This window comes from Pempheris klunzingeri, chromosome 12 (genome assembly GCF_042242105.1).
Source record: "Pempheris klunzingeri isolate RE-2024b chromosome 12, fPemKlu1.hap1, whole genome shotgun sequence".
Lineage (NCBI taxonomy): Eukaryota > Metazoa > Chordata > Actinopteri > Acropomatiformes > Pempheridae > Pempheris > Pempheris klunzingeri.
Genome location: NC_092023.1, coordinates 18,339,197 through 18,360,648, shown reverse-complemented (window position 1 = coordinate 18,360,648; position 21,452 = coordinate 18,339,197). Strand labels below are relative to the sequence as shown.

General features: G+C 42.6%; 1 protein-coding gene across 1 annotated transcript; it reads left to right on the top strand.

Moving 5' to 3' along the window:
- Positions 1–1,719: 1,719 nt before the first annotated feature.
- Positions 1,720–20,568, top strand: egln1a (egl-9 family hypoxia-inducible factor 1a). The gene is made up of 5 exons (XM_070840879.1): positions 1,720–2,720; positions 14,544–14,663; positions 19,604–19,740; positions 19,827–19,894; positions 19,997–20,568. Exons 1-5 carry the CDS (start codon positions 2,016–2,018, stop codon positions 20,050–20,052), a joined length of 1,086 nt encoding a protein of 361 aa, XP_070696980.1. The 5' UTR covers positions 1,720–2,015; the 3' UTR covers positions 20,053–20,568.
- The last annotated feature ends 884 nt before the right edge of the window (positions 20,569–21,452 follow it).

Here is a 21,452-nt window from a genome sequence, read left to right as displayed (position 1 = left end):
CGTATATATCTTATATATATATATATATATATATATATATATATATATATATATATATATATATATATATATATATATATATATATATATTCTATCTATTTGCATCGATTTTCACATTTTGTTACATCCCTTGTTTTTGCATTCATTCTTTTACTAACACTTTTTTCTATTGCTGCACCTTTTCTGTCTCCTCTGTTGCTATAACAAGTAAATTTCCTCGGTGTGGGATAAATAAACTATCTCTTATCTTATCTTAATATTGTCATGAAGCAACCAAAGTCAAGAATGAATGATTGTTGCATCTGCCAATTGTAGACACATTCCTGTGTTAAATGCATGCGGTATGGCGTGATACAGACCCAGCATTGCAGGCAAACCACTTTTTGTTTCCAGTCAATACCCAGATTGAACAAATAATCATCTCCAGTCTGCCAGCCTAGAATGGCCGGTTTCATTTACTGCTATTAAAACATGTTTCATCCGACCTTTCTTCATCAGATTACCCGCTTCTCTCCAGTAACTCCTCCTCCAGGGACTTGTGCAGACTGTGTACGTGCCACACGACCGGTGCCAACTTGAGCCTGTGCTTTGCCTCTGCACAGCACACTCCCTGTCATTCAAACACCCGTTTCACTTATTACTGTTTTGATTGATGTACCACAGTCATGTAAATAATGCAATATTTATCCGAACACATGTTTATGTTTTACAAAAATCATATTAAAATGTATTATACAATGCATTCCGATGGTCGACTAAAGTCCCTCACAATGACAATGATGAGCCTCATAAACCGCCCAATGACTAACAAATCAGTCTATCACAGCAGCAGCAACATCTTTAAACACAGTATTCCTTTGTTGTGTGAAAGGAATTTCACACATGCAGGCCAGGAGCTAGGGCAAAACACACCGCCGCTGACGTAGACTGCTGCTGCCTTCAAGTGCTCTCTTGAAGCTCCTACATTTGATTTGTCGACCTGCTATGACACCACTTGCCTCTTAGCATCTGACTTTTCATATTCACTGTTGACTCGGCTGTAATATGTTGGTTTACTAAATCAGTCCTTTTATCTCTACAAACCTGTAGCCTTTGCGGTGGTAGATAAGAATACTTAATTGCAAGTATTGATGCATTCAAAAGATCGCAAAATGTTCTTATGTATCAAATACTAAAGTAGTCATCATGCACAATATTCCCTTTCAGAAACTACTTAAATATGAATATGTAACTATATATATATAGTTACATATTCATATGTAAGTAGTCCTGTAATGAGCAAGCTGGTGGAGCTATTTTGAATAAATTTTCTGCTGTTGGGTAGTTTAATCTCTAGCAACGAATCAGAATTAATTAAAGTATAATAAAAGTAGCGTAAAATGGGAAAGGCTCAAGTACAAATTGGAACGAAAGTGTAGTGGGCTTCTTTCCGACACTGCCTGTGTGTCCATGTATATGATTATAGAGGTAATTAGGAAAGGTTGCAGGACTGGGGCAAACACAACACAAAGTGCATCACTTTCTGAGTGACTGAAGAGGCGGACTGTGGACTTTTATCAGACACGCTCCCTAACATGGCATCAACGAGTCGGTTCCACGTGCTTCGAGCCGTGTTAAGGACTGCCCCCCTGCCCGGCGGCCCGTGAAGGCAGCGCTGGGGGGGCGGGGCGTGTGCGCTGACGTCAGAGCAGGCTGGCCCTCAGACAGGCTGAGCTCACCGCGAGCGGCGCCATGCACAGCCCTCCGACCGACGGCTAGCCAGCCGAGATGCCTCCCGAAGACCTCGACCCAGCGCGAAATGCTCGGCCCGGGGTACAAGTTGTCGCAATATCTCACTGATACAAGATGTGAAGAGGGAGTAGGCGTGGTAAAATGGCGAGGTTTTGAGCCGTACTTTTCCGTCTCGCTCGGTGTAGCGTGGCAGAGGCAGCGGATCGTTTCCAAAGTTGTCGGTTAGCAGGGCGCGTGTGAAGGATCGGAATTAAAGGCACAGCGCACCCGCTGTGGCCGCAAACATGGAGAGGCAGCAGAGCGACTTGGACCGAGACCGACAGTACTGTGAACTTTGTGGGAAAATGGAGAACCTCCTCAAGTGTGGTAGGTGCCGGAGCTCCTTCTACTGCAGCAAGGAGCACCAGAAACAGCACTGGAAGAAACACAAGCTCATCTGTAAGGAGGCGGACAAGGCGCAGCTCCCCAAACAGAAGCCCGAGCAGGCTCCGCCGGTGGGGGACAACGAGGCACCGGAGAAATGTCGAGAAAAGATGAACCCCGAGCAGGTGGACGGCGCAGCTGTGCCACAGACGGCAGTCACAGGACTACCAGGGGTCGGAGACGACCCGGCAGAGGACGGGTCCAACAACACCGCCACACCTAACGGACAAACTAGCTCATCCCCTCAGAAACTAGCCGTGGAGTACATAGTCCCGTGCATGAACAAGCACGGGATCTGCGTGGTGGACAACTTTTTAGGAGCAGACACCGGCCTGGGCATCTTGGAGAATGTCAAAGCTCTGCACAGGACGGGCAAGTTCACAGATGGACAGCTGGTCAGTCAAAAAAGCGACTCCACTAAGGACATCCGAGGGGACAAAATCACGTGGATAGAGGGGAGGGAGCCCGGCTGCGAGAAGATCCGCTTCCTAATGAGTCGCATGGACGACCTGATAAGACACTGTAACGGCAATCTGGGAAACTACACGATAAATGGAAGGACAAAAGTAAGTATTGCCGCAGGTGGAGTCACGCACTTTGAATGTAGGGTGGTGCTCGTGCTATAGAGCCAGTGGGGGTGCAGTGATTCTCTAGATCCCTGCTAAAGTACACCTGCCACGCATCGACGTGGGTTTAAACCCCAGTGGGACTGCATGGGGCCAAATGAAAGGTAGTTTTTGCAGTGTGGCAGCACTAAGGAGAAGTCACAATGAGACATGAATGGATATTCGATAGACATGTATAATAACATATATTCATTCATTCTGCCATCAAGGCACCACTACCTTCATTATCTGGTCCAGTTTGTTAATTAGACCCGACTTTAGGTGTTAGAGGCTAGTGAGTCCTCTCTAACTCCAGGTTACAGCGTGGCTAATGCCCTGAGTCAGCAAGGTGGATTATTTCATGTGCAGTAACACCCCAGGGCTACTTAAATTTTCATGATTTTTTCATGTTAATGTAGAATGAAGCCTTCTGTAATAAAGCCTGGCGCATTACTTTAAATATACACCTAAATGATAAGGCAACAATCTATAGTTGTGTTCGATTGTGTTTCTGCAGCAGCTTCACAGTGAAAACATTTCACCAGCTCAAAATCCAATGAAAGCCAGTCATAAAGCAGAGAGCAGCTCCTCACTAAGGTCTTTGCCGTAAGCAGCTGCAGACATGTGAAACACACAGAGGTGTTTCATCTGGTATATATGAGTCATTGCTTGATGAAAGTGTTTAAGCTAAGTCAGTATTTGTACATTTGTAGCCACCTTCTCTGCTCAGATCAGAACACTGAATGCACATCGAGGACATAACTATTCTAATACAATAGTTCAGCTATATCAGTCCAGTGCAACGGCCCTGCAGTAAATCCTACCTTCATTTAAGGCTATAAGGTTAAGATTTTGTGTTTCAGAGAGGTGTTGGTTTAACTGTATGTTCATTTTAAAAGGTTTGGTTTGAGAGGAGATTCTAATATTTAGTCCACCCTCGATTGAACGAGGCAGAACGGTAACGAAATATTACAAACATAATCGAATCGATACATCTCTGACATTTGCAACCAAATCTGAACGTCATAATGCTCGTGAAGGTAGAATTTATTGTACAACTTTTGGGCTGGAACCACAGATGATGTTTTCAGTTAATTTGGCCGGCCTATGAAATGTAAATTACTGAAAAACACCCATCGCAATTTCCCAAATCCCAAGTGTCCTCCATGTCCCTGTCCCATCAACAGCACAAAATCCAGACACTCACTGGCACAAGTAACAAGAAAAAACAGCAAATCACCACAACTGAGAAACTGGAGCTCGGTAGCCTGTGGCATTTTGTCTTGGAAAAATGACATTTAGCAAAACACTCGCTGGTTGGGTTTTTGATGATCTACTGATTGACCTAGAAACTGTATGACGCTGCAGATGTTCTCCATATCATACAGCTCTAATAGACGCCCGCTGCTGCTAAAGAGATGAGGAACACATCCCGCTCACACAGAAATTGTGCATGTTACATGACACATTTAAGCTTTCGTCTTTGTTATAGTGAGATAACCTGATGTGTGTGGAGGAGCTGCAGCCAACGGTGGGGCGAACACATGAATATGACCATGGTGGGCAGCATGAAGCCTATCTAGTGCTGCTGAATCATATACAGAGATGCCGTTCTGTATCTGCAGCTGACTGCAACCTCTGACCCTTCTGTAGAGAGGCGGCTCACTAACAGAGTTGCTGCAGTGATAAAGTCAACACTGTTTCACTGAGACGTGTTGAACAATAAGACATGTTCTTATTGGCTCCTCTGAGACAATGAGCAGTAAGTGTGCTTTTAGCTGCACCTTTGTAGTCCTTTCTACCTTTTTACTCTTTCCTGACTGCTGCGTGCTGTTTTTTTCATTTCTTTTTTTGTTTTGTTTTGTTTTTTTAAATGGCAGCCTGCGTCAGCCCACAGCAATGTCAGCCTCGCTCCAGCACACCCGTTGGATTGTGTGTGACCTGCGACTCTTCTTTTAACCAGATCTGGTCACCATGACATTGTGACATGAGACTCACCCGGAGGAGATGAGCTGCTCTCAGCTCTCCCGCCTCTAACACTTCTCCTGGTGGAAGCACTCTGAAGTAGACCATGTCACTATTACACTGAATAGAAGTTTGGCTGAATCACTTTTCCAGTGCTCTTTTTAAAGTAAATAAAAGTTTATCATTTAGATAAAGCTAATGTAGTCTAATACAACAGTCCTGCATTATATCCTACCGTCATGACGGTTGTAGTGATCAGGTTTTGTAGAAACCTTTTAGAAAGGTGTTAAATCAACGTTATGGTCATTTGGGAGGCTGTAGTTTGAGAGGGGATTTTGTTGTAATATTTTGTCCAAACCACATATATGAGGGGTGGGGCTGACTAAATATTAGAAAAACCTCTCCTCTGTAAAATACAACACAAATTGACAAGACCATAAACTACAGCTTCCAAAATGATCGTAAAGTTGAATCAACACCTCTTCAGAATAGTTTGAACAAAAACTGAACATTATAGCCTTCATTAAGGTAGGATGATTGCAGGACTGTTGATGTTAGTAATGTAATCGTCTAAATAAGCTTATTGTCCAACAAGGTCTTTTCTTTCAATTTTAGATTCATTAAAAAACTGGTGATTTCTGCGCTTGTTTGTGCACTTCACTTTCTCTACAGTTTTTGTTTTCACATGAGTTTTATTTGCTTAACCACCTACATTTAATTCGGCCTGTAAAAATGTTATAAAGTAGAACATTTGTAGCCACTCTGGGATATGGGATGGTCTTTGTAGATTTTGACCCTGGGACATCGTCTGTGTAGAGAGAGTTAAAAGCCAGATCCTAAAAGGATTAGGATTAGCACATAAAAAAGCGACTCTTCCGAATCGCTAAGGCTACCTCACTGAGGGTAGTCACTGTTTTATGTTTGCCACCTTACTCTATCATGTTCTGTTATCACAGTGCTTGACATTTAAGGGATCCAGTTGTGACAGAGCTTTGGATCGAAGCCTGTGGCCTTGCTCACTTCAGGTACTTGGTTTTCTCTGCTGGCACGGAGCTCTGATTGCTGCCCGCTGTTATTTTTAGGCTGTGTCCCCTGTCCAGTTGTGTTTTTCCCCTGGCTGGTTCTTACAGGGAGTGAAACATTTCTCAGAAAGCCCGTTATTACGGTGGGTGGTCAGCTTGTGCAGTAGATCCACGCCACTGACCACTGACTCCAGCTCTGTAGAGAACATGACTTCCTCACCTACTGCCCTAGTTGCCTTGGCAAACACACGCCTGGACTGTGACCAGCGAAAATCAGCATGACTTGCACAAATGGAAGGCTGCCAGTATCAATGGCTCAAAGGGATCCAACACAATGTAAGCCCAGTTCGCATCGGTGAAGCTAGAGGGAAAAGATTTTGCCCAAATAGTTATTTAATGTCATTGTTTCCATTTCCCCTTTTTCACTCGATAACATTGTGGGAAGTCGCAGGCAGCAGGACGTGTTTGTTTCTCCGCAGCTCCTCAATGCTGAATGCTCGCTCAAGCCATTACAACATTATTAGGGAACATATAAAGAAGTTTGTAGCAGCAACGGGATTGTCCTGTCACAGACTCACTGCTGCACACTGAACGTTGGTATGTCCAGCATGTTAGAACTGTAGCTTACTAAGCCAAGGCTGCACTATAAACATCCATACTGCCAGTGTACAAAGCTGGCATAATACAGCTATGTCCTTGTAAATGAAACATGATGACTCTGTAGCATTTTGCAGCTCAGTATAGAATTAATGTAAAGATTAATCTGAAATGGAAATGACTGTTTGCCGCAGCCCTAAACACAACAGACAGTGGATAAAAGAGATGCAACTACGTTGCAATAATGAGATGTATATTAAGAAAAGGTAGGTGTTCTGAAAATTATATTTGATACCAATGTAAGACTGTCATTGATTACTTCAGTTAATTAAATACCTGACAAATCAAGGCACTTCATCACATTAATGAAAAAAAAATCTGTAAATCCTCTACAGCCATGAAGCAATCCGGTCTTGCGATCGGTGTAACAAAACCCTATTGTCCCAAGGTATACGAGTATATTGTCATGTCATTGAGCTCAACCTCACAGCTAGCCAAGCCCTCTCACTTTCAGTGGAAACTGCTGACAGATGCTAAGAAGCACTTCAAAATAACAGGACAAATCTGGACAAAATCCAGGTTGTGGAGTTTTTATTTTGCTTTATGTCGAGTTCTTTGTTGCATCATTTCTAAAGTCACAGAGCGACTCCGGACATGTGTGCTTTCATAAGGAAGTTGACCGTTGACCTAAATCTTAAAGCCCTATACAGTAAGTAGGCTAGAGGAAGTCATGCGGTGGTGGTCCTCTGAGTGCTGGAGCCAGCTGTACATTATGCTATAGGCTGAGCGAGCCGCTCGTTCCTTCCGCCTACAGTACCAGCATGCCCGAGACAGCACCTTGCATGCCACCTTTTTCCTGCTTATTGTTTTACCGTCATACAGTAAACAATAAATGGAATGGCTTGGGAGAGCACAGGCTCTCCACCCATTGTCAAGTATGAGACGACCTGCAGCCAGTCGTTACTTCGAGCTCCTCTGTAATCCACCTGATGATGCCCATGATACCTTTTGTTATTATAATCTAATGTTGTATAATCTATGCTTCAAGTTATTTATATAATCTGAACAGGTGCTCACCAGCAAGAGTTAAGCTTTAAAGCCAGATGCATTTGATTCTAACTTTGAACAAATGTTTATGTCTCTGTTTACCATGCCGTGACAGTCTAAGCAGGACCTGGCCGTCACCCAAGTGTCGCTGTGAGAAAGAGGTCCTCTGTTTTGGACTGTTTGCAGCTGTAGAGTCACTGACAGGCAGGATTTTTTGATGGGTGGAGCATGACATCAAAATAATTGGGCATTTTCAAGTCGTTGGGGTGGTTTCTTTTGCATCAATACAGTGCAAAATGATTTGGAAGATAAAAGTCAAAAGAAGTTTATCATAATTAGCCACTTTAATAAATATATTTGTTGCTGTGCCTTTGTACGGCTGTATGCTGAGCTTTTATTACCTGTTTGGAATACTTTATTCAAAGCGGCCAAAACAACACCTCTTTTTGATCTCAAAATGTCAACTTTTACGTATTCAGATTTTCAAGTGATAACTTATTACTTTGCTCAATCATCTACCACTGGCAACAAGAAAGTATCAGTGACTGATCCAATTACAGAATGAGCTCACTTGGCTCACACACAGGCACAATAGAGCCGTTCAGTCAGACTGAGCTGTCGCTAAGAAGTCTCTGCACAACACAGGCAGTCCTGTAGATATCTGATCTCTGATCTGTTGTTGTATGTGAATATAACACCACCTGACTGATTGCAGGACAGTCTCGAAGATGAGCTGATGTTCTCTGATCCTGTGAAACACAACAGCTTATCCTACGTGGTTTTATGACTCTTAAAGAGTAGAAACAGGCCTGTTCATGTGAGTGGATCCCAGCATTGAATTCACTCTAGATGATGCTTTAAGCAGCTCACTAAGTTCAGCCGACGTCTTTATCTTTTGTTTGTCAATGGGCGACACCAGCATAGTGTTTGGCGAAATCCACAAGGCCGTCGACTTTACACAATCCCCTTCAGAGTATTTGCGTAATGATACCAGAAATTGTGCTTGTGTTTCCGCTGCAACATGTTGAGGGTGAAGGGTAGCGCAGCTGATGTATACGTCCCTCTATTGTTCGAAGCTTACAGCAAAGAAGAAAAGAGTAAACTAGGTCATTACTTTAAACAGGGATTTCCTCTGGAGGCAGCACCACTGTCTGACAGATAAAACAGCGAACTATCCCGGGCTGGGGCCCAAACCATCTTGGTTCCCACACTCCCCTGCGCTACAAGGTCTCCATCCCAACTGTTTGTACTTGTGTTTGGATAAGCATCTCTTCTGTGAAGTGAGCAGACCCCTTGCAGCTTTTCATTTTTGCTCCACCCCAGTTCATGGCTCACATCAGTGCGTGAACCAGAGATGTACTGATAGTATCACAGTGATCAGGTCAACACAAGGTGAGAATCGTCTCAAGTTCTGTTGGAATCGAGTCGTTTTTTGGGGGCAACTCCTCCCTCCCTCTAAACTTCAACCTAGACGTAATGAGCAGTTTGAGGAGAACGCCTGATCAGATATGCAGTGCTGCTGAAACAACTATTCAATTAGTCAATCAGCAGAAAATGTATCAACACTCAAGATAATCAGCTACACATTTAAGCTGTTTCTCAAACAAAACAAATGTAAGATTGAATGCCTTTGAGTTTCACGGGTGGTCAAACAAAACTCATTTTCTAGCATTTTATTGAGTAGATAATTTAAATTTTTTTTTAAAAAGGATCAACAGACAAATCAATAATTTCAATAGTTGTTAATTGCATCCCCACAAATGTCTACGTAAGTATTTCAGTTACCAGGCTGTCTCAACAAAGACTTGCAAATTCCTAAAGTGTTTTTATATGAAATATTATTTTATAGCACAGCTTCGCAGGAAATGTTCTCATATATCTACCTAAATTTTCATGCCTCCAGATATTACAATGTGTGTTAGAACTCAACCAGACAAATAATTTCTTTGTAGTAATACAGGATCAAATTAATCTGCAAGGACAGTTTGTGTCATGCACGCACAGGAGGTTGTGGGTAGTACAATACACACTCCTGTTACCAGTTTTCTGCTGTTCCACACATTATGTTATTAAATTTTACATGCACATGTTTATTAGGAAGGAAATCCAATCAACATGTTTGTTGGATTCTGGTGGGAAACGCTGAATATAAACATTTGTTTGTTCGTCCACAGGGCACCTTCAAGCCTAATAGTGTGTAAAGGTTTGTTTATTTCTACTTAATGGCAGTCAGACCTTTTGGTAGCACAAAAAACTAACACAGGTGGTAAACATTTGCTAGCATCAGCATCAACTGGCTGGAACCTGTGGGTGTGAGCAGCTCAGGTGTTGAAGGGAGCTATCCACAGGGTTGGTAGTTTGATCCTTTCCCTCCTCCTGTCTGCATGCCACAGTGTCCTTGAGCTCAGCCCCAAACTGTTCCACATTGTGAAACACTCTCAGGTCAAAAGCTGTATGTAAGTTCAGTCTGTTTACCATTTATTGTATGGCTGATGGAGGTGGCAGAGTGACAAGATGAATACAGTAAAGGGAGATTCTGTAGTGCTTATTGACCATGACTTTCTGGTGAACACCAGGGAAGATGTTGGGATACAATGTCCATGTTCTTGTTTTCTTCCTTTTTTTTGTTTTTTTTTAAAGAAAAAGGATTTGAAGCTTTTCCTTTCTGTTTGGTCACATTTCTCTTCACCCAACAGCGACAACAGGCCTGTTTCACCACTTGGCACAGCTTTATAAATCCATTTGGCTTCATAATGGAATTTGTATTATTTATGATTCTGCGGTGGTCGTGACAAAACTGCAGGCGTACCAGAATTGCTGATGTTCTCTCCTGGCTCCACAGAATAATTTTTCCATATCGATACACATTTCTGTTCTACATAAAAGTTTAAATACATGGTAGAGGTTTGCACTTTTGGATAGGGGTGGAAATTCTCAGCCAATAGCCCTAGTTGGCATCCAAAACCCTAATTGTGTAAAAAGCATCATTATTCGATGGCATTTAGCCCAGAGTTATTGTGCATGCTGTGTTTTTTCTGCTGCTTTTTCTACTTCGGCTGAAGTGTCAGTTCAAGCTTTTCTAAATATAACAAGGTGTGGTGCTGTAACATACACAGTGGTCACTGTGTTCCCTCTGTTTATTGCTTTCTAAGTTATTCTGTTACAACTGGTTATTAAGATAAATGGACTGGCAAGTCCACTGATTTAAATTGGTATTAGTCAATGAAGTGTGTTCACTGCCAGCAGCTGAACTTAGTCACAGTTTGGGCTTAACATGGTAACATTGGAGGCATAGAGACAACACTGTAGTGCTTATATTGTAGCTTAAAGCCTCCTTAGCAACTTTCATTAATACATTCAATTAATTCTAAGCTTTTGGCTCACATTTGGTCATCATAACCTTGAACTGAAGAAGAATAAATGAAGAAAAATACATTTAGAGGAGCAACGGCATGTGTTATAGTTAAAAGTAAACCTGGGGGTCTAAACTCACATACAGTCTTGCTTGTTGTTGTCACAGCCCATCCAGTTCAAGCTCGATTTATTTAGGTTGCAGTTGTCTGAGACAAACTGAGAATGAAAAAGAAAAATAAACAGCCGCGCATGACTTGCATGGAACAGATCTGTCTCCCCCACACACAGGATATAAAGGGATTACGGCAGCTATTTTTCAATTATTCAGTTATTCTTGCTGGCCAACAAAAAGTATGTATGAGTAGAGACAGAACGGTGACTTCTCCTCTATCAGCAGTGATGTTGTCTTGTAACAACCAAAGCCTGAAATTAACACCAGCACCTTCAGTAAAACAGTCAGACCTTGACTTAAAGTAGAGATGTGACTCTGTGCCCAACTTAGATTCCTCCTGAATGAATGATGTCTGAAAGGGTGAATGAGGATGTAATGTTAAAGCACTTTAAGTAGTCGAAATGACTAGAAAGGTGCTATACAAATACAGACCATTTACCATGTATTTCCTTTTATTACCTACACTAATGACACTGAATTGGCTCTTTAAAGTCCATGTAAAGCAAATTCAGAGATTTGTTTCTAAACACTTTGTAGTGTAGAAAATAACTGCAGAAAAAGTGAAAACTGTTTTATGTGGTACTGAATTGTGAAGGTAGATAGTTAAACTGTTCATTATTTTTGGTGTGAGGAAACGGTGGCTCAATGGTGCACAGGGATGGCAGTGAACACTGGCTGACGATGCTAGCGTAGCTTTACCAGTTTAGCCTTTTCACTGCAGTCAACCCTTCCTCGATACTCAGCGCCACACAGGCTTATGTTAACTGCTGCGCTGTAACCGACAGGGCGTCTCCTCTAAAGAGGTGTAAGCTAGAGCAGCCTCTCTTGGCATTTGGCTTGGTGGTTAACAGCACATTTTCTATGGTGTGACTAACTCGGAACACATTTATTGTCGCTTTAGATGGACTTAAATGATGCATTAGATTGTTGGTGTTTATGATGTTACAGTGTGCCCTCCATTTGGCCTTACTGAGGGTCTCTGTGATGTGGTTCAGTGACCTCTGCCTGCTGCTCACTCTTTGCCTGTAAATGCCACTCTGCCTCTGAAACTGTGCCTGTGGAATGTAAATAAACGGCATGGCGAGCGAGGTGATCCTCCTAATGAAGGTCACAGAGGAAAGTAGAGTACTAATGGCAGAGAAGGAAGGAAGCTTAAATAGGGACAAAGGTCAGAGGTGATGATGGCAAGGAAGAAAACCCCCCTACAGTGTTTTTAAGTTGTCAAGTTTTTGATACTGGTTGTTAAGTCTTGTAGTGGCGCAGTCATACAAAGGGAATATTAGGGATTCATTTTCATGAGTATGTACCGTAGTAATACATGTCTTTTTATTGTGGAGAATCTGTGGTTTTCCTCCACATTTTGCTGGTACAAGCTGCTGAACTGCTGTCGATGCTGTCTGTATTGCCGCTGGATGTTTTTTTCATCCAGGATTTGGCTCCAAGGTATGTGTGATTCTCTGACTGAGGGCTTGATCGAAAGTTTTGTCTCTTCCATTGTGACTTGCAGGGTCCTCATGACCAGATCACATGAAAGCCAGACTGGAGTTCAACAGCACTTCATACAAAATAGACGTTTGCAGATAGTGGCTCATTCGCGTTCCACTTGGATGTGTTTTTTGTGGATAACTTATGCGCACCCCTTTTTTGTGTACACCATCAGTGTGATATGAATTGCTCATTAATGAGCCAAATGGCATATTCATCAAGAAACCAAACTTGCCCTTTTAGCAGCATGAGCTTACCTAGCGCATACACACAGGTGCATAATTGAGCTTGTGCTGAAGTTAAGCTTTGCTGCAGTAGTTGAAGCTCTATAGAGTTTCAAACTGCCCAGTTTGAGGAAATGATAGGCGAAACTGCTGTGTCCAACTTTTTGCACACCTTCAGTCAGTCCCTCCACACACACACACACACACACACACACACACACACACACACACACTCCACCCTCACACATCTGAATCCGCACAAACACACTTTTCCTAGCAGAGACTGTTTACTCATCTCCAGCCTTGCAGCATGAGCTGAGCAGTTAAGGGTGGGAGGGGTGACATAGCCGAGGATCAGCCAACCTTCCTCACGCTCTGCACGTAGCACAACCATTAAAATACTGCTCCCTCTGGAGGGAGGCCAGGAGTCAAAGTTTACAGCAGTTCACTCCTCTCTTCGACTCCGGCCCCACCCCTCTGCTTTCTCTGTATGTGCCCCTCTCCCTCTTTCTCTCCCCCTCTCTTTTACAGACACAGAACGGCTTTCTGGATTGCGGCTTACTTACAGGAAGCCTTTTGACACTTTGCTTGCCCCTCACCCACTTTGATTCTCAGCAGCCGTTTCTTCTGAGACCCACGCCTTTTTTTTTTTTTTTTCAAAATCGATATTGGTCTGTCAGTTAGTGCAGCCAAAGTGAAACACCCCATCCCCCTCATCTTTGTTGGAGTTTTGTTGTTTTTTGGCTTTGAAGGCCCTGATACAGTGCATTCCAGTGGTAACCTGCATCAGTCAAAAGATGGGAGCACAATGTGGACTGACTAAGCAAAGAAGTTGCACATAAAGATTTTGCAATACAGTGAGATTATGGTGTATTATTTTGAAGCATAATATATCCCGTTATTCTTTGGCAGCCAGGATGGACTTTCAAGACTAAAACGTAAAGTAACATAAAGTGTGACAAGTGTGACTTGGCACGAGACCAAGTGAAGGAGTTTAGTCTGCTGCGAGTGTTTATAATAATGTTGCTATGGTTCATAGCAAGATCCAAGTGCAAGGAAGAATGTGGAGGAACTTGCCTTTTGTTTGTCCTATCACTGCTTAGACACGGTGTATGAGGGCTGAATCTGCCCTCCGCATTTGTGCACATTCACTGCTCGTCTCAGCTCCTCTTTCAAGTCAGTTAACACACACAGTAGTGTCTCGGGCTTATGGGCCAATATCTGATATGCTATATGCAGGCTGATTTTGCAGTGATTTAAGATGATGAAGACAAATGGATTTTTGTACTCTTCAGAACTGAAATCATGTCTGCCTTATTTCTGAAGAAAAAACGTGTTTCTGTCACAGACCTCCCGGCAGTGTGCGAGTCACCACTTGTGTGTGTGTGTGTCTTATTCCCGAGGGGCTTTCTGCACTCTATGAGTGCGTTTCTCGCTGTTTACACCAAGAAGTTTACAAGAGCTCATAGGGGTTCACTGCCAACACCCAAGCAGATCATGCGAGTCTTAATAGAGCAGGAAAAGGCAAGGGGAAGTTGACGTGCAGCACGATATCTCCGGTTTATTTTCTCGCTAGTTTAAAGTTTATAATGAGGCAGCTGTGTTGTGAGCGGCCACGGCTTGTATCAGTCTGGATGCAGGTGAGGCAAGGACAATGTGGTCTGACTGTGCCAAGACGGTCTGCCACATCCACATCACGGGCCAACAAAGGCCATCCGAGCTGCTTCCACAGCCCTGGTTCTGTCCGACTACATCCATGCTGGCAGCCGCATTTGCACCGACACACACCATTTTAATGCAGCCTAGACTGTTCCTGCTTTATGTGCAGCACTTCTATTGACTTGGCTCATGACACATGTGAGAACTGGACATTGTATCTGTCTTTACTAATCATGCTTTTTCATCTTCCTGCCTTCAGGCAATGGTGGCATGTTACCCTGGAAACGGGACTGGATACGTGCGCCACGTGGATAACCCCAACGGTGACGGACGATGTGTCACATGCATATACTACCTTAATAAAGATTGGACTGCCAAGGTATGTGAGTGATGTGTGGAGGAAACAATATTGATGAGAACTAGATGATTTTTTTCCCAGTTTGAACTTATATTATATTCTCTTATCCTTAATTTGGTTTATTGGTCATGAACATTTGATTCAATTTGGATTTGGCATTATCACTGAAATAACCATCAAAACAACATAATTTGCAAAAAAAAAAGGCCATGAGTCTGGTTGTCATAATGTAACTGGACTTCCTGCCATGAGCATGTGACAAGTTAGCGTGGCTCTCGTCTCCATGCCGGGGTCGTCACCCTCCATCCTGCTTAACTCCACACTCCTCACCCGAGCAGAGTCATTTGTAAAGGTTGCGTTCCAGTACGTGCTGCTCTCCCCATTTGTAATCCCATTAAAACGCAGAGATCCTGCTAATCCAGCCACACCCAGTCAGGGAGAAGAGCGCCCCCATGCTACCTTCCACACATCCATTATTCCTCCTGCAGGAGAGTGGATTCACAGGCAGACAGCAGAGAGAGACTGAGCTCTTACTACTGTGGTTAATTACTCACATAATTTCTTTATGTATGAGTCAAATTAACATTTCGAATCATTGTGTTTTGATGAACTCAGAGTATTATTTGTTTGTGTTTTGCTGAAGGAATATTCATATAAAGGTCAAGTATATTAACTTTGACAAAGTTCTTTCACTGACGGGATTGTCCTGTGTGTGGCAGAGACTCCTGTTGAATACAGGCCTATACAAATTTGTGCTCTCAAAATACTTAATTCTTATTAACAAGTCATGCATACAAATTAATGGAAGACAACATAATTCAGTTTTTGTACAATAGTGTATATGTAGCATTTAAACATATTTCAGTCGTATCTCTGCCAAAAATCAAGCCAATGATGTTAATGTGAAGGAATGAATTTCATGTTTGAAGGCACCTCAGTTTCATAACACGGCTACAAACTCACTGCTTACACACTGGGTGCTCCTCCCTAACTGACTGGAGTAGCTATAATGACCTGTAACCTCAACTCCCACTGCCACAGTAAGTTCACATAAATTTGAAAACACAAATCAACCAATTAGTTTTTTCCCCACGACACCTGTCAGGCTCCACATTGTGTTTCAGTGCGCACAGATAGGAGAAAATGCAGGCTACACCGGAACGTTCTCTTAAGTGTTAAGCAGTGTTATTGGACATGCAGTTAAGGAACTCGCCTCCTGAGTATGAGACAGATAAACAGGATGCTGCATGCCAGGAAGTAACGACAGTCTCTTAATTGAAAGCGGTGTGAGGTGGTGTGAGGTGGAAGGATGGCTTTCGTGCTTCTCTGAGGGGGCTGCTGGTTACATGACGAGACAGTAGTAGACGAGATTTCCTCACATACTTGACCTGCATATGAAAATGACATAATTGCAGGAAACTCTATTTTGCCTCTGGATGCTAGTTTGTGGTTGAATGCAGATTGTGCATGAGTCTGTCTTCCTGCTATGACTGCTGCTAAACATAGGATGACCATTCTGAACTGCAAATTGTCTGGCGCATATTGTGTGTCTCACATTGCATCAAAGTTGAGTTACCACACCACCCCTTCTTATTTAACAGATGCTGATGAGTGGCATTCAGACTGTGTGACCCACTTTTGTAGCTGTATTACATATTGTCACAGTTCTTGCTTGTTACTGTGTATTTATGTGTATACTAAATACACCCTGTCGATGCTTGTGACAATGTGCATCAGGTGGGTCATATTGCCCTTATGACAATCAGCTACACTGTTTGGATAATTTCTGTTATGTTCATGCACAGGCTTCAATTATTCAAATGAGCTGCGTTCTAGAACCCTGTCGGACATGTGAATAATACCAAACTGGGCTCTGATTGGCTGTTTTATTAGGCGTGTGTCTTTTATAGAATGCGGTTGCCTGGATACTGGGGCTCCACGAGAGAATGACAAGACTTTGGAATGTTCAGGTTCAGTTGTTCCAGTTATTTACCCCCAATTTTCGACATCCTGTCTCTTCAGCTTCACTTCTGCATGGAGTCGGTAGGATCCTGCACAGTGTGGGTGCCGCATTAACTGAATGTGCAGTGCAAATCAATAGTACAGTTCATTTTGTATAATCGTTTAAGTGCTTTCATACTAAGTAAGTTAATAAGCATTTGTTATATTCTAACGTCCCAGTGTGGTCCATCATGTACGTATCCCTGACCAGTCACAACGATTGAACGTTCCCCGTGCACCCATGTGACAGAAATCCAAGAAACAAGCCACTCTGGTGGGAGGAAATAGATACAGGCAAGCAAAAAAAAGTGGGAGGAAATGAACCAGCCACTGGAAATACTTTGCTTTCTGTTGCCAGCACGGATTGTGTGCAGAGTGCTTTAGGGTTTAAACTGCCCCCCTAAATAAAGGAAAACTATTCAGTATTTAACTGTGTAAATGTGGACCCTGATGAGATAGTGGCTCTGTGGCTGTTGCCATTTTGAGAAACATTGCGCTGGAAAAGTTGGAATCAAATACTGTAACGGTGCAGAAGTGCTGTAAGGTGTAACATTTTGCTGCACCCAAATGTACAATATCCATCCATCCACTTTCTATAATGCTCACCTTGTTCAGGGACGCATGGGGTGGAGGCATTTCCCAGCATGCACTGGACAAGAAGCAAGGACAGGTCACCAGTCTTTCACAGCTGACGCATACTGTAGAGACATGCAGACTCATCATTAGCGTATTCAGTGATGATGATTACCGTATTCAGCAGTGTGAGACAGTTGTACTGATTGTGGTTCATCGTAATTCACCAACAGTTAAAACATTCAAGTCTCAACACATTACATTTGTCACTTTTATTTATGTTTCCCCAAATTACACAACACAGCCTCAAAAAGGTCAGCCTGTCATTTAGTTTACAGCTGAAACCTTAAAATGATGCCGTCCCCCTTTAGGAGGTATCGGCTCACTGCGGCTGCTCCGTCTTGTGTCATTACTCCCTGAAATATTTAGAACGGAGCCGCTGACAAAGCTGACCACATCTTGTTTTGTAGATGTATTTTGTGGTTTACCTGTAATACCTGTAGCAATAGGAAATGTTGGGTTTGCATTAGCTGTAACTTTGGCTCTGATCCTGCTGTAGGTGGGTGAACACCGAGGCTGATATCAATAAGACAAAATGGAAAAATTAGAAATATGTATGCCTCGTTTCCTGTGAATCCCTCATTTGTCGGTAGATCATTTGAATCCAGTGCAGGAATGGAGGACTGTACGTTCACAATGAATACTAGAGTTAATTAATAGATGTGAATAAGCTGAATAGCTATCACAGAAAAAAAGACGACCATGAATAGTATCTTAAGTTTGAGTTCACAAAAATCTAAAGGACTATAACTTTCAAGGGTTAAAAGGGGACACATTTCTCCATGAGCACCCACAAAGTGGATTTTGGTTAACTGGGATATATTGTACATTTTAGAGGTTAATATTGATGTGATTGTTATCCAGTGCACAGCAGTCCAAAACAGGACCCTCCTAAATGACTGCAACACACTACAGATCAAAATAATTATTGGATTCCAAGTTATTTTTTACTCTATTTAATTTTATTACAATTTCTCAGACTTTGAATGAACACTCAAAGGTCTGTCAGTGTCCATTTTGGTTGACCGTATAGTTTGACTCATCAGCTTGATGTTTCAGTTTCAGTTTAGTTTATTTGAAAGGGGACAATACAATTTCATAAAACACATGATTACACATGGTTAAAAAAGCCAGAATTAGCCAGAAGGCTAGTTTTCATCTGTAGTCCCCTGGCCATGATGTAAAAAAGCAGTAAAATACATCTACAAGAGAAAAACATGGTTAGACACTTGATAGGGCACTAATGTAACAAATAACATCTACATAACAAACTGTTAAGAAAGCACAGAGCACACAATACCTGTACAATCTAATACAAGATACATATTCAAACACTTACTATACAATTAAGAGAAAATAAGACATCACAACATAACATTTGATCACAACATCAAAACATCACAACAGGCTTGTCTTTTAGTGTTGGCAGCTGTAGGTGTTGATAAGCCACATTTTCAATTTTTTTGTGAAGACCTTGTATGTTGGAAGCAGTTTAACCTCCTCAGGTACTGAGTTCCACTCACTAGCGCTGTAGGTCAGAAGGTCATGTCCTGCAGGAGAGGTTCATCCTACGTTCACTCTAATCCATTTATGACCTGCGGGCCTGCCCACTGGATGTCACCTCCAATGTGGTTATACGTGCAGGCAAACAACTGTTAGCATCAATGGTCCCAGAGCTGCTCGCTTAGCAGAGAAGAAAAAACATTTCTCCTGTCGTCTTTGACCCTATTGTGCTTTATTTAGTTTTGTCACACCACTGGCATTCCCCCTCATTCAAAGTAGTTTAAATGGGAATAGCATTACTCCTCCGGCAAAGGGTGTGAACCTTTTTGCTCTGCTGGTTTGCGTGTGAAGAGAAGGGCCTATCATATCAGCTGTGTGAGAGTTTAAGCGGCACGCTTGCAGCAATCTGCTTTTTCACTCTCCAGGTCCTTTATCCAGCCAGAGCAGTTTTCCTGTGAGTTATTCTTCCTATCCCTCCACAGGAAAGCCGCCCCCCGCTGCTGCTTCCGATCCTGAGGTCTCCCCCTAGCCCTTGGAGTCGGACAACCCTTTTCCTTAACATTGTCGTCCGGTGTTGATAATTTAAAAAGCCTCACATATCAGATATATTCAAGTGGATCTTTTACAGTGGTTATAAATGCAGTTTTTAGGAGGACTTGATCTCCTTTCCCTAAATGTGGATGAACACAACGGGGACCAAATGTGATCACTGCAGAGGCTTCTCTTAGTGTTTGCCCCCTGCAGTCTCTCTTTACCTTCCTGCTATTGCTTTGTCCTCATTTGTGTACATAACGGGGTTGTTCCTTCTTGCTCTGCTCTTCCAGGAACACGGTGGCCTTCTTCGAATCTTCCCAGAAGGAAAGGCCCAGTTTGCCGACATAGAGCCCAAATTTGACCGCCTGCTTCTGTTCTGGTCAGACAGGCGGAACCCTCACGAGGTTCAGCCCGCCTTCGCCACCAGGTCAGCATCCAAGCGTGTCCGCTGCACGTGCTCACATGATCCGGCGTGTTTTGCGGTGACTCAAGCCTCTAATTGTGTCTCCGCAGGTATGCCATCACAGTGTGGTATTTTGACGCAGATGAGCGGGCCAGAGCTAAAGAGAAGTACCTAACGGGTAGGATTCATTGCACAAGAACTACACAGACCCGTTTCTGTTGGTTCAGGTGGTTTTAAGCTCTTTTACATCACCTCTCATGTGCTTTACCTTTGTGTGCAGGTGCAGGAGAAAAAGGAGTAAAGGTTGAACTCGACAAACCATCAGAGCCAAGCTAGTGGGAAGCCTGCGTCCTTTACAAACAGCCATTAAGTGCTCTGTCCTAAGAAAGTGGCCTATAGAGAGCATGTGTGTGTGTTTTACATGGCAAAACAACAGATATCTGCTTGAGTGGGTGGAAGATCCATTCCTACGGAGAAAAAACAAGCAAATACACATGTTTCTGTTCATTTTCAGCAAACTGGGGCAACCCGGCGGACCTTGAATGTCATGACATTGTACTGAAAGGGATTGTGTGGATTTTTTTTTTTTTTCCTTTCACCTCTTCGGTGGAAAACGCTTACGTTACAGCAGACATTTTCAGAAAATCACTTCAAACCGGAATTAAGCTCAGAGAGAATCTACATCTTTCGCATATTGGTTTTTGCAGTTAATTCCTTAAAGGTACAGTGTTCTGCATATGCTTAATGTGTTATGCTTTTCACATGGAATCAGCTGTTATAAGCTACTGAATGGCAAAATGTGCTCGAGTTTGCAATAATACAAGGAATGATCTGAATTAAAAACACCCTTTTTCTGACAGATTCATTGGTCTGACTTTGAATGAACTAATGTGCAGCACGGTGGCCTTGTTCCTCCTACTTTCAGTAAATGATACTCTTAGTTTGAATGGCACTGATGTAAAGAGTAGCGTGCACACAGTAGACTGGTTTAGAGACCGTGCGGTATGTTCACCTCTCCCCTGCTGTCCTGTCTCCACTATATGCAGCTTCATGCTGCCCTCTGCAGGCTCACAGTGTATTGTGCCTGCTCTTTTTTTTCTCATTTTCTTTATCAGCGGATAATTGATTCTAATTCTTCACATTTAGGAAGAAATAACATACGCAACTTTAGGTCAACCATCAGCAAATTAAGAATTCTCCCCCTCGATCAGCCATCGTCTTTGGCATATAGTCTTATATCATTATCTATAGCATTGTCTTAACTGCTCTCCAAAATACAGCCCATGTCAGTGAATCTCACTTATTGCTTAATGTGAACATCTTCAGTCTAATCAGTGCTCTAATAAAATGAGTCACTAATCTCATCTGAAGCATTTTAAACCCCACACAGACCTTTTCCAAGACTCTAAACATGAGCCTCACATGCACTTCAGGAGGATGTTCCTACTTTGTAAATGCTCAGCTACTTCTATTAACTAATTGTAATAACTAATGTAAAGCTCCATGCTACGTTATGCATTTAGTGTTTAGAAAGCAACCATGTTTAACAGCAACATCAATATACGATGAGGAAAAGAATCAAGTATCTATACCATCAGATTGCAAAACATGCCAAGCCTACTAGACTTTATGGTCTCTGTTCCTTCATTAGAAGGATTTAACTTGTTTCCTTTCTAACTGGAGCAAGTCAAGCTGGAAAATAGTAACCACACAGCTCCTTACTGAAGTGGAAAGAA